Source organism: Carcharodon carcharias, chromosome 13 (assembly GCF_017639515.1).
Source record: "Carcharodon carcharias isolate sCarCar2 chromosome 13, sCarCar2.pri, whole genome shotgun sequence".
NCBI lineage: Eukaryota > Metazoa > Chordata > Chondrichthyes > Lamniformes > Lamnidae > Carcharodon > Carcharodon carcharias.
In genome coordinates this window covers 73,390,492-73,404,594 of record NC_054479.1, presented here as the reverse complement: position 1 = coordinate 73,404,594, position 14,103 = coordinate 73,390,492, and the positions used below count along the sequence as shown (strand labels likewise).

At 42.5% G+C, this 14,103-nt stretch overlaps 1 protein-coding gene across 11 annotated transcripts in view; it reads left to right on the top strand.

Moving 5' to 3' along the window:
• The window catches only part of specc1la (sperm antigen with calponin homology and coiled-coil domains 1-like a), a 388,745-nt gene that overhangs the window by 198,675 nt on the left and 175,967 nt on the right, over positions 1-14,103 (top strand). For all 11 annotated transcript variants that reach the window (XM_041202169.1, XM_041202167.1, XM_041202168.1 and 8 more), the window contains one exon: positions 4,563-4,653. In XM_041202169.1, the coding sequence (XP_041058103.1) occupies positions 4,563-4,653 (91 nt within the window). The remainder of the gene's footprint in view (positions 1-4,562; positions 4,654-14,103) is intronic.

Sequence of the window (14,103 nt, the reverse complement as noted above, 5' to 3'; positions counted from 1 at the left end):
ACACAGGGCCCTATTCTTTGCAGACAGAAAGAACATGTACATATATTGTGCGTGTTGCAGCTAAACAAAATAAGTGACAGCCATTTTCTGATTCCTTCCTCAGGGCAATGTCTTGACCAATCAGGGTCAAGCTGCCTGGTCTAAATTTCAAACAATACTTGGCAATTTTTAACTATCAGTCACTGTCAGTGGTGCATTCTCCATGGCAGCGTCACTTGCCAACCAATCAGCACTCTCTTCACATACAATATAAATTGTTGTTTTCCCCCTTACATTGGTATTCTTGCGAGTGTCTTGATAAGTGCAAGACAAAAAACTTGGACATGTCTCTTTTTTTCAGCAATACTCAAGTTCTGTACTACCAAACAACTATTAAAGATTATCTACTTCAGAACCAGTAACTGCCTCCATTCCACGGCATGATTTGAACCCTCAGGTTAGGTAGCAGTCATGCCTCTATGCAACACGATCACTTCGTTCAGAAGCAGTTCTGTAATACCTACAGTCTCTGCTATTGAAGATATCGCTTTAAGCATTGCAGGGCAGATTTGACAGCACCAAGACTATGGAGCCCTTCGTGAATGGGTTTTGGAAATTGTGACTTGTACCTTTATTTCTGTATGTCAGACCTTCTGGCAGTGACTCTTAGGAAACTAAAAAACTGCATCTCCATAGCATGTAAGAACCTGCGTAGGCATCAGTGGCATTTCACTACTATCTTCCTAAAGATGTGTAGGTCAAGAATTGGCCTGTTCAGTCACACGAAGGTCCACAGCAGAAACTAACGATTCAGAGTATACGTCACCCTTGGACTGGCGGACAGCCAAACGCAGGTGAGCATAGTTAGTGCTGTCAGGTGGCGGGCAGGGCCTACAGTGGAACTACCTCAGTTTTTGGATTGCCAATGTTGAATATTGTTAGCAGTATGGTGGTGAATAGACATGGGGCTTAATTTTTGCCCCCAAATGGAGGTGAGTACAGAGGAGACAGGAACGAAAATTAGCACCATCAACCATCATGCTGTTTTGCTGTTGCCATTCTGAATTTTACTCAAGTGGAGGGAAGACGTCACCCAGGAACCTGCCTGATTCGGGTAATTGGCCAATTGATCTTGCTAACAAGCTTGTTGTCAGCTTGTCAAGAGGCAGTTTGGAATTTTTATGGGGTTTCATGATGGATCTGGAACACTCCAAGTGGAAGGAACTGGCATCACCGTAAGGAGCCAGTCAAGGCTGCGCTATTCAGTTAGGTGGGTACTTAGAGTACACAACTGAGAGGGACATTCATCCATTGACATACAGGGGCCATTAGGTGAGCAGGGTTAGTGGTTTCTGCATGTTTGGGCAGTGGAGGGTGCCTTGACTCTCCAGGGAATGTGGGGCCATAAGATTCAGTAAATTCAGTAAGCTTCATGAGTGCAGCTGACCACAAGCAAGGCAATAGCTGGAACTGGGATTAAGGTACTCAAAGATAGGGTTGAGCAGTGATGAGGATCAACATCCTCAGGAACTGATGCAGAGCCCTGGGCATGAGGAGGGCAGAGGAGAAGAATGAAGGGCAGGAGGCAACAAAGATCATACACTCTGTGTTGAGTGTACTGTTGAGGAACAGCTGCCTGGACATGTTAGAGAACAGTGCAACAGGAGACTGTGCCTTTCCAGGCAGATAGTCACTGAGATTTGTGTCCTTATTGAGGAAGATCCTAGACCTTGCAACAGTGCTCACCATGGCTGTCAGTAACCATTAAAGTCACTGTGGCCTTGGACTTCTTCACCTCTGGCTCATTCACAGGATCAGCAGCTGATCTTGGTGTCTCTTAAGCCTTTGTGTCTCACAGGTCACTGATGCTCTATTTACGAAAGCTGGACAGTACATACAATTTCACACAGATGGCACCTCACAGACACAAAGACAAGTGGGATTCATCTCCATCACTGGATTTCCATAGAGGCAGGACATCACCAATTACACCTATGTGACCATCAAGATGGTGAGTGAATAGCCAGTGAGATTCATCAACAGGAAGGGCTTCCACTCCCTCAATGTTCAATTAATCTCTGACCATAAGAAGTGCTTTATATATGTGTGTACTCGCTATCCTGGAAGCTGCCATGATGCTTTCATCCCTCAACACTCCAGGGTGTTGCTGCTCTTCATGTCACCACTGAAATTCTGTGGATGGCTGTTAGGAGACAGTGATGGTTACTCGCACCTTAATGTAACACTGAGACAGAGTCACGGGGCACTCCAACAAAGTCATCTGCTCGCAAGGACTGCCATTAGGCTTCTGAAGATGTGCTTCCACTCCCTGGACCGGTCAGACGCCATCCTGCAGTACACTCTGTAAGGTCCTTGTGTGTTGTGCTAGTCTGCTGCACTCTCTATAAGATGGCCTTCCAGAGAGGTGTGGAACTTGAAGTGTGTGCTAGATCGAGAAATTTCATCAGAGGAGGAGGAAGATGCTGATGGTGCCCACAAAGTGCAGGGAGGTGCCCACAAAGCGCAGGGAGGTACCCAGGAATTAAAGCACTTATCAGTACAGCATGAACGCCAGGGCGCATCTGATCCAGGCATGTTTTCCATGAGTAAAATTCATCCAGCAGGACTGCATGCTCTGGCACTCACTTGCTTTGCCTATGAGAACACATCCAATAGACATAATTTTAATAGTTCTATTCTTAACACAAAGGCGTGGAAAACCTCCTCTCCAACCATCTGTCTCTATTCAAAGACTATTACTTTCCTTCACCAGTCCTTCCCTCTTTTCCAGTTTTGCTATTGAAGAATGGAAACTCACACTTCTTGGATCATGGCTCAACATCTCCAAGCTTACATAATCAGAGATGAGATTCACCCAAGTGATCCACCCAGTGCCCTGACTGATGTGGTAGCGTTTGCTCTAGTCTAGCTCCATGCGGTGCTTCCCTTGTAGCCTCGTACCTGAGGTGGAGGCTTCCTGCTCACGTGTGTCTGCTTGTGACTGAGATGCCTGTGGTAGTCATCCTCATCATGGAGGTGCCAATGGGAGACAGAGGCATCAATGCAGGGGCAGCTTCCATTACTGGCCCTGCTGTGTAGCTGGTCCCTCAGTCAGAGGGGCAGTGGAGGTCGATGCTGATGGTGCCCCATGAGGAATGGCATCCTCATCCTCATCCTCTTCAGTGACTGCTCAGCCTTTTGTCACTCTGGATTGATGGAGGGCACCACTAGTTGGGGCACAATTGGCATCTATTTTATACATCACCTCACCATCAACACCACTGACCAGTCAATGCCACAGAGTCTTGCATGCATCCTGTGCATGTTAGTGCGCTGTTTCTACATCTACTCCAAGTGCTGCTGCACATGGCTCTCCATGAAGTTGGCCACTCCCTCAATGGAGGAGCTCATGTGTTCAAAGCCCTGAGCCAGGCTTGTTGCGCATGAGCTGAATCCTCCATTCTCAGTGCATGACTCAACATTACCTCAGGGAACTCTGATGTGGGTACACACCTCATGCTACTGGTCAAAGTAGAGCTCTGCCTGTCTCACCTCCTCTCCTCGCTGGCGCCATGCCATGCTCATCACCCAGTACCACTCTTACTAATTGTGCATGAGGATCTACCGATGTGAATATAGCTGGTGCAGGGTGCTTTTGATGTGATGGACATAGGACTGTGGCCTCCATGTCATCTGAGGACCCTGGTGATGCTACAGTGACATTGACATGCTCCCCATTCACAACTGGGCCTGTGGGAGACAGAAAGAGGAGATCTTGCGAACTCACCTCTGACAGGCTTCCCAATGCAGCTGAAGTTTTGACCTGCTGCTGCCTGGGGAGGAGTGAACTCCATCTGCAGAATTTCAATATCTTGTCTCTCTGTCCTACAGGCATTCCCACCTCTCCATTGTCTATTTCCTCATGAGACGCCAACGCCGCCCTCACAATGTCAATTGCTGCTTCTCCCATTGCAGTCAAGATGATGAGCTGGAGCACTCCTCCTGTGCACCCTCTCCCTGGCATGGTGTGCCCTCTTCTGCAAGAAGAGAGATAAAGCAATATTGCCCTCTCACCAATTCCAACAGCTCGTTTACATAAGATGCTGCATTTATCAGTGCTGTTAGCTCCTCAATAGCACTAGGGCTTTGAGTTTTGCTGGTGATCAGTAATTACCCTGAGCACACACTTCTCCCATGTTCAGGAGCACCATGCACCCTCAGGCTGCTCAGCTGGTGTACCTGCCAGTGGCTACAGACCTGAAGGTCTTACATTCTTTATGTCGCATTCATCTGAGTTCTGATGGAAGGTCATTGACCTGAAAGTTTAACTCTTTCTCTCCACAGATAGTGCCTGACCTGAGTAATTCCAGCAATTTTTGTTTTTATTCCAGATTTCCAGCATCTGCAGCATTTTGCTTTGCTATTTATGTTGTTTGATTCTAATTGTTAGTGTAAAAATGACTGGAATAGAAGAATATTTTGTGCGCCTAAAGCAGTTTGAGCTTGTCATCTATATTTTTAGTCAATTCATAATGTCTGAAACCAAGTGACAAAGTTTGAAGGTGCTTGTTGTATTTTCACAGAGGCATTCCATCAGTGGACCAATATCAGCACCAAAGACTCTGTCAGCACTGACAGACAAGAGACCAAGCTACACTGAGATTTCTGTTCCAGGTGAGTCTTTTTCTGCTCCAGATCCTAGCAAATAAAGCACAATTTTAAAGGATATATCTTTTAATTTACCTTTAGATCCTGAGTCTTTTTGAAATGTTTGGTGTTGCTAACCTTTGAAAGAGGATGAAGATTACCTGCCTACCAGTATTTAGATAATCAAGGGAGAGCTGCATTGAGAGGTTGAACCTGTGTCAGATACAGGTTCATCCAGAGAAAATTCACTATTGCCCTTATGTCACTGAGATTTTGATTTCAGCCACAACATTTGTTGTTTTCTGCAGGATGCACTGATTGCACTCACCCCCTTGTGTCTCCCCAGGAAAAGCCTTTGATACTTTCCAAACTGTCAGAATTTGGAACCTCAGAATTCTGTAAGAACTCAGAATTTTGAACCCTTTTTCCTAAAGTTGGTTTTTTATTTCGTACTATACTTTGAGGTCACTTTTATAATAAAAGCTTTTCTTGTGCATGTATTTTATTTAAACCAAATTCTGACATGTCCTCTGGATTACTGGTCCAGTAATATGACCATTATGCAACCATACCCTATTGATGTTCCAGTTCACATTCGTCTTGCAATTGTTTGTTTGTCCACCCGTTGATTCTTACAATATCTTCCTTTATTGATGGTACAGTGTATCCTGTCCCTGTCTGATAGTGATACATAGAAGGTGTCAGTGGAGGTGATGTAATAGTGAGGTGGTATGAGTGGTCCTATTCCAGATGACCTGAGTTCATCTACACAGAGAGATATGTATTAGTAAGATGTTGCACCACTTTTTTGACTATTGATAGAAAAATAGTTTGCTCATTGACAAGATGTTGCTATGTGGAAATGAGGAATGATCTGTATTGTGTACTGCTCTCTCCAGGTTTCCCCATTATTGGAAATTGGTTATTTATATAAAAAAAAACTACCATGTCACTGCCAACCGTTTCTTTATGAGCACCTTGTCTCCTGTGATGCTGAAGCTGTACTTTTTCTACAATCATCCCCAGTAGAGATTTGTATAGAATGGCTTAAGGGACGAGGAACTTCAGTTATGAAATAGATTGGAGAAGTTCGGACTGGTTTCCTTGGAGAACAGAAGGCTGAGAGGAGATGCGATGGAGATATTCAAAATCATGAGTGGCCTGGGCTAAGTAGGTGGGAGAAGCTGTTCCTATTCATGAAAGGATCGAGAACAAGTGGGCGCAGATTTAAAGTAATTAGTAAAAGAAGCAAAAATGATGTGAAGAAAACCTTTTCCATGCAGCAAGCAGTTAGGGTCTGGAATGCACTGCCTGAGAGTGCGATGGAGGCAGGTCCAATCGAATCATTCAGAAGGGAATTGGACTGTTATCTGAAAAGGAAGAATGTGCAGGGTTACAAGGAGAAGGCGGGGGAATGAACTAAGTGAATTGCTCATTCGAAGAACTGGCACAAGCATGATGGACCAAATGGCCTGCAATGTAACAATTCTGTGAAAACATCTGAAGAGTAACAGTTTAGCTTCTCTGATGCAGCAACTTACTTGGTTTAATATTACCTCTCATTGTGCTGCCACTCTTCATAGTAGAAGATATGACTAATATGTTTATTTACAACTAAAGAATGATATACAAAAATATCAGCAGGTGTGAAAAAACCTTAAGGTAGAATATTGAGAGCACCGACAATTGTTTGAATATGGTTATAGTTCTTAACGGTAAATTCAGCTATATTTGTCTGCCCTGCTTGAACCTTTGTTTACCGACCAACAGGTCAAGCAAAGACCTGTCTGAGCACTGTCTGAGAGTTCTGTTTAAGTGCTAATACCCAAGCTTCCTTTCTTGTTATATGTGTGGTAAGTCCTGTCCACAAAATGCAGAACAAATCCAAATGGGCCAGTTACCATCCCATCAGTCTACTCGCTAGGCAAAGTGATGGAAGGTGTCGTTGACAGTGCTATCAAGCAGCACTTACTCAGCAATACCCTGCTTATCGATACTCAGCTTTGGTTCTGCTGGGTGCACTTGGCCCCAGACCTCATTATGGCTTTGTTCCAAACATGGAGAAAAAAACTGAATTCCAGATGTGAAGCGAGAGTGACTGCCTTTGGCATCAAGTTCCTTCACTGTCGCTAGGTCAAAAGCCTGGAACCCCCACCTATGCCACATGGACTGCAGAGGTTCGAGAAGGTGGCTCAAATGTGGATGGGCGATACATGCTGGCCTAGCCAGCAACACCCACACTCCATGAAAAAAAGGCATGTGGGACTGATTTAGCCATTCACAGCCAGATCTGGCTGGACCCATTTAAGTATTATTGGTCCCTGCTGTTCTCCAAAACAATTATCCTGGAATGCAAAGATAACCTTTGCCTCCTTCTCTCTGCTGCAAATTGTCGTCTTAAACCCATTTCCCCTGTCTCCTCCATTCTCACCTGAAGCAACAAATGCATTGAGATCATCTGATCAGCTGCCTCTACTTTCCCTCCTTTCCCTTAGCCTATAAAGAGTCATCAACATATCTAATTGACTTTCAGGAAAAATAATAGTGAAGCTCTGGAATCACTTGAGAGGGAACTTGATGCTGAAATGAGGAGACATTTGGAATTGCCTGGATGTGTAAACTGAGATAGCAAAATAACCCTTCTTTTCCATAACCTTTTAGTGAACTTGTCAGTGGCGAAAATCTTAGGAGCAGAAAGGTTGCAAGAAATGCTAAAATAAATTTATAGGAGGGTGTTGAAGGCGGCAAGAGGAAAGTTGAGCTAGAAGTTGATATAAGGAAAAAGCTGCATTGTAAAGAAACTAACAGAAGGGATAAGCAAGGATGGGTTGTCAAGTGTGGCCATTTAACTGGAAATACAGTCTCCCTTGCAAATGACTGTGGGCCTGGACTCGGGCATCTTTTTTTAAATCATGTTTTTTAAATGACAAAAATAAGATGTTTGATCTTCGTGACAACTCATTCATTTTCAAACGAGAGTATTGATTATCAAGTATGTCACTTCACATGAAGTTTGTTAGATCACTGTATGATACAGTTCACAGTTGGTATTACATAGAATCAAATCTTTGCGTTTAGAACTGCTGTATATATGGGTTACACAACCACTGCGTATTTGTATTCTGTAGGAACATTACTCATTGTTAGCCTGCTAAGACTTCAGTGAGCACAATTAAACGTTGCTATTTCTGGTTGTTTCTGACTACACAATACTTGGTCCAAGGAAATCTGAACCCTCCTGTATCCACTTGGTGGCAAGCTGTGACAGATGCATTACAATTTAATAAGACAGCTGCATTCTTATGGTGAATAAACTTGAGTGCCCAGTGTGACAGAACTTTTAATTCCAGTAGAAATATACAGGTCGAGTACCCTTTTTCCGTAAAACCGAAAACATCTAAAAACCCCATGCTTTTCGAACCCCATCGACCTTTAGCACTGGAAGTCTAGTTGCTTGTCTGTACTGTTTACATGCAATTTTAGTGGTGAGCATTTCAAAAAGAAAGTTATAACAGGTGCCCTTTATTAATTATTCAGTGATACATCTTACTTTTCTAGCCATTTTATTTACTTTAGACGATATAGACAATCAAAATACATTACTGTTTTTTCTTTATCCATTCTGTTTGTTACAGCCTCAAAAAACTCCAAGAGGTGAGGAGGTGGGACTGACTAGCTGTGTTGCTCTTGCAGAGCCCTAGGCTTAGGCTATTGTAGTTTAAGTTTGTTTGCAATATCCGAAAAGAAAACCAAAACTATCTGAAATCCAAAATGCAATCAGCCCCGAGAGTTTCGGATAAAGGATACATGACCTGTATTATCTGACGTCATGACAAATTTAAACGCTCGTTTACTGTTCAACTGAGTGTAATATCTTAAATATTACACCAGCAGTGCCTACAAAAGGGAAAGTAATGATTAAATTAATATTATGTTTCATTTGACTTTGAGTTGATCAAGTGAAGCAGAATTGCACAGCTTGAGGAAACAAATATTTTTTTTTCTGATTGAAAGCTGTCTAACACAGATAGTATTTTCTTTTTGTTCCCTTCAAATATGTACTTGTTCTTGTATAGCACAATAAATAACTAATTTATCCCTCCTCTCTGTTTCAGGCTGGTTTCCCTGTCCATGTTAATATATCACCACTAAATCATGAGTTATCTTGTGTGACACCTTATTGAATGCCTTTCGGCAATCAAAATAAATTACATTGATTGGCTTCCCTTTATCCATTCTGCTTGTTACAGCCTCAAAAAACTCTTAAGAGGTGGGGAAGTGGGACTAGGTGTGTTTCCCTTGCAGAGAGCTGGCACAGGCATGATAAGTCGAATGGCCCTCTTCTGTGCCGTAACCATTCTATGATTGTAAATTTAATCAAGTGTTTTGTTCAACCTGTCTGATCCTATTGAATGACTCATTGTGGGATATCTGGGAGAACAGCTAAATAATTGGATTTGAAAATGAGTGCAAGAAGAGGGAGGCCTGGGGGCCTTTGTGCATAAATGCTTATGCTTGGCCATCTGTTCTGTTGACACAGTTCATAGATAATCTCATTATGAATGTTTGCCTGAGCTCCAAGAGCAATTAGCTCAGCAGGGGTCTGTTTTTACAGGTGGAAGTGGAATGTTTGCTCTAATTGATTGACATCTTTGAGGTTGTAACATGCTATTCTTTCTTTGAACTATGTTATTTCAATGTCTGTGTTTATTTGGGCAAGATTAAAATATGTGAAGTGAAACAAAAGTTCTGATGTACAATAATAGCCCTGTCTGATTGACACTTTTATAGGGTTTTAAGAGCAGCAGTTTTTTAAAAAGATATTTTTGAATGGGTTTTTTTAATTGCAATTCAAGACACGCCATTGTTATTATATGGCTGATTGGTTCTATAGTGCATACTCAGGGAGTGTGTATGGAGAATGGAAGGAGCATGGAGAAGATGGCATGGAGAATGTAGAGTGACATGGGGGGGGTGAGGGCTAGAGGGCCTACCAGCCTTTAATGCACTGGGACAAAATCCCAGAGAACCAAGGTGGCCTTCTAACCAGCCCACTTCAGCACCTGTGCACCTATGTGGCCGCATATAAACTGCTTTCAGGGTTGGTGGGCCTGACAGGATCCCACCCCACATCCCTGGGACGAAAATAGTGCATGTGGGGTACATTTATATGGATATGGGTCTGCAGAGTCTGGAAGTTTCTTGACTTGAGCTTCTGGCCTTGCTGGTGAACATCCTTACATAAGAACTTAAGCACATAAGAAATAGGAACAGGAGTAGACCATTCAGGCCCTCGGGCCTGCTCCGCCATTCAATAAGATCATGGCTGCTGATCTTGTGTTTTGATTTCCACATTCCCATCTAACCCTGATAACCTTTGATTCCCCTGCCTAACAAGAATCTATCTACCTCTGCCTTAAAAATATTCAAAGACCCCGCCTCCACCACCTTCTGAGGCAGAGAGTTCCAAAGTCACACAGCCTTCTGAGCGAAAAAATTCTCCCCATCTCTGTCCTAAAAGGGCGACCCCTAATTTTAAAACAATGACTCCTAGTTCAGGACTCACCCACAAGAGGAAACGTCCTTTCGACGTCCACCTTGTCAAGGCCGTTCAGGATCTTGTTTACTTCAATCAAATCACCCCTCACTCTTCTAAACTCCAGTGGAAACAAGCCCAGCCTGTTCAACCCTTCCTCATAAGACAACTCACTCATTCCAGGTATCAATCTAGTAAACCTCATTTGAACTGCCTCCAATGTATCTACACCCTTCCTTAAATAAGGAGACCACAGTTACCCACAGTATTTGAGGTACAGTCTCACCAATGCCCTGTATAACTGAAGCATAACATCCTTACTTTTATGTTCAATCCCTCTCATAATAAAGGCTAGCATTCCATTAGCCTCCTTAATTACTTGCTGTACCTTAATACTAACTTTTTGTGACTCATGTACTAAAACACCCAGATCCCTCTGCACCTCAGAATTATGCAGCTGTTCTCCATTTAAGTAATACTCTGCTTTTTGTTCTTCCTGCCAAAGTGAACAACTTTATATTTTCCCCATTAAACTCAATTTGCTAGATCTTTGCCCATTCACTTAACCTATCTACGTCCATCTGCAACCTCATGTCCTCTTCACAACATACTTTCCTACCTATCTTTGTGTCATCTGAAATTTAGCTACCATGTCTTCACTCCCCTTATCTAAGTCATTGATGTAAATCGTAAAAAGTTGAGGCCCCAGTACAGACCCCTGTGGGACTCCATTCGTCACATCCTGTCAATCCTAAAAAGATCCATTTATGCATACTCTCTGCTTTCTGCCAGCCAGCTAATCTTCAATCCGTTCTAATATGTTACCTCCCTACACCATGCGCTTTTATTTTCCGTAAAAATCTTTGATGTGGGACATTATCAAATGCCTTCTGGAAATCCAAGTACAGCGCGTCTACAGGCTCCCCTTTATCCACTGTGCATGCTACTCCTCCAAAAAACCCCAATAAATTGGTTAAACATAATTTTCCTTTCACAAAACTATGCTGACTCTTCCCTACTGCCTTGAGCTCTCCTAAGTGCCTAGCTACAATCTCCTTAATGATCAATTCTAATAACTTCCCCACAACAGACATTAAGCTAACTGACCGATAGTTCCCTGTTTTCTGCCCCCCTCCCTTCTTGAATAGAGGGGTTATATTTGCTACTTTCCAATCTGATCGAACCTTTCCAGAATCTAGTGAATTTTGGAAAATTAACACCAGCGCATCGACTACCTCATTAGCCACCTCTTTTAAGAGCCTAGGATGTAGTCCATCAGGACCCGGAGACTTCCAGCCTGCAGCTCCATCAGTTTGCTCAGTAATGTTTCCCTAGTGATTTCAATTTCACCATGTTCCTTTCTCCCATTCACCACCTGATTTGTAGCTATTACTGGAATGTTTTTTGTATCCTCTATAGCGAACACAGAAGCAAAATATTTTTTCATTTCTTCTGCCATTTCCTTATATAGGTAACGCCCCACTGTCACTCTCTGGAGGACCAACACTCACCTTACTTACTCATAACTTTTTAAAATATCTGTAGAAACTCTTGCTATCTGTTTTTACATTTCTAGCTAGCTTCCTCTCGTACTCTAATTTCTTCCTTCTGATTAACCTTTTAGTTATTTCTGCCGTTCTTTATATTCTGTCTAATCATCTGTCCTGACACTCATCTTTGCGCAGTTCCTTAAGTTCGACCCTTTCCTTAACACCTTTAGTTAACCACAGATGGTGGGTCCTACCCTTAGAAATTTCCTTTACAGTAGGAGTGCACTTATTCTGAATACTCTGAAATATCCCCTTAAATGTCTGCCACTGCATCTTTATAGATCTATCCTCTAGCCTAGTTTCCCAGTTCACTTCAGCTAGCTTAACTTTCATCCCCACATAGTTGCTCTTATTTAAGCTTAAGATACTAGCCTTAGACCTACTCTTCTCCCTTTCAAACTGGATGTAAAACTCTGTCATATTGTGGGTTGCTGCTACCTAGGGGTGCCTTTACTCTGAGGTCGTTAATTAATCCTGTCACGTTACACAATACCAAGTCTAATATAACCTGCTCTCTGGTTGGTTCCAGAACATGCTGCTCTAAGAAAGCATTCTAAGAACACCTCATCCAAGCTACTACTCCCAATCTGATTTTTCCAGTGTATGTGTAGATTAAAATCACCCATGATTATTGCCATCCCTTTATCACAAGCACACAATATTTTCTCTTGAATGCTTTTGCCCTAAGCTGTGGCTACTGTTAGGGGTCTGTAGACCATTCCCACTGATGACTTTTTCCCCTACCATTCCTGATCTCCACCCAAACCGATTCTACATCCTGAACTCTGTTTACTATTTACTGATTACTATTAGTTACTGTTCGAAATAACTTCTACATGCAACTCTTTCCAACCTATCGTTTATTCTTTCACTGACCTGTGGAATTTTAAGTTGCTTCGAGTACCAGCTTTGTTTTGTGATTTATTTTTCACTAGCTTAGGAGGCATCAATGCTTAGTAAGCGTTTGACATGAAGATGCTCTAATGAGCTTTGTCATGCAGCAGAATAGGTGCAGTCTCCCTGAAGGCTGCCATAATAGTTTTTTCTTAAATGGACAATGTTTCCAGGTAATTTTTTGCTTGAGGCTGAAGGTGATTCCTGTTTACACATGTTTGTCGAGCTTCTATTAGAAATTGATGTTACATGGTCCACAGTGTTAGTTTAACCTGTATTAATTGGGGTTTATGATCAATTATTGAACTAAAGACAGAAATTAGTTGAGCCCATCACCTCCCCTTTCACTGCCCTGACACCCACAAAGATCAGACCTACCCAGTCTGGACATTTTACTCATGCAGACAATTCCAAAATCATCATTAATTCAATGGCAAGAGAAGTCCTACACTTACAGATTTTTAACCTGATGCTAAGATTTTCATGTCAAGATGCTCATCTTGCAAGAAAAATATTGGTTTTCCCTGTGATTGGAGAATGTCAATCTGAAGCAATATTACATTAGTTGGGATAGACAACTGGAGCAAAAAGTGACAGGAATCAGTTTGCTCCGACTTAGTTATGCACAAATGAAGCAGAACAGTCTCGAGCTGTGTTTTCTGAGAGCCTTAATTACAGCTGTTTTATTTTGGGTTTATCTCCAAAGAAGTTACACATAACAGATATAGTGCTGAATTTATTAGTAATATGCAGAATCTCAGAATTGTTACGGTGCAGAAGGAGGCCATTTGGCCCATTATCTCTGCACCAGCTCTCTAAATGAGCATTATGACTTCGTGCCATCCTCCTGCCTTTTTTCCATTCTCCTGCCTTTTCCCTGTACTCTTGCCCATTGTTTCTATTCAAGTAATCATCCAATGCCCTCTTGAATGCCTCGATTGAACATGCTTCCACCACACTATTAGGCAGTGCTTTCCAGACCCTGTGTGAAAAAGTTTTTTCTTACATCACATTTGCTTCTTTTGCAAATCACTTTAAATCTGTGCCCTCTCGGTCTCGACTTTTTTACGAGCAGGAACAGCTTCTCCCTATCTATCTGTCCAGCCCCCTCATGATTTTGAACACCTCTATCAAATCTCCTCTTAGCCTTCTCCTTTCCAAGGAGTCCCAAGCCCTCCAATCTATCTTCATAAGTGAAGTTGCTCATCACTGGAACCATTTTTGTAAACTTCTTCTGCACTTTCTCCAATGCGTTCACATCCTCCCTATCGTTTGGCGTCCAGAACTGTACACAATACTCCGGCTGAAGTTTAACTTGTGTCTTATATAAGCTCAGCATAACCTCCTTGCTCTTTTACTCTAATACTGATCAGACTTCAAGTATTCTTATTGATTTGAGGGAGTTGGTGCTGTGTCTGTATTGGGACTGACAGTGTGCTAGCATTTTTGAATGTATGAATGATGCATGAGCTATAGGTGGGCAGTGAACCCCTAGGA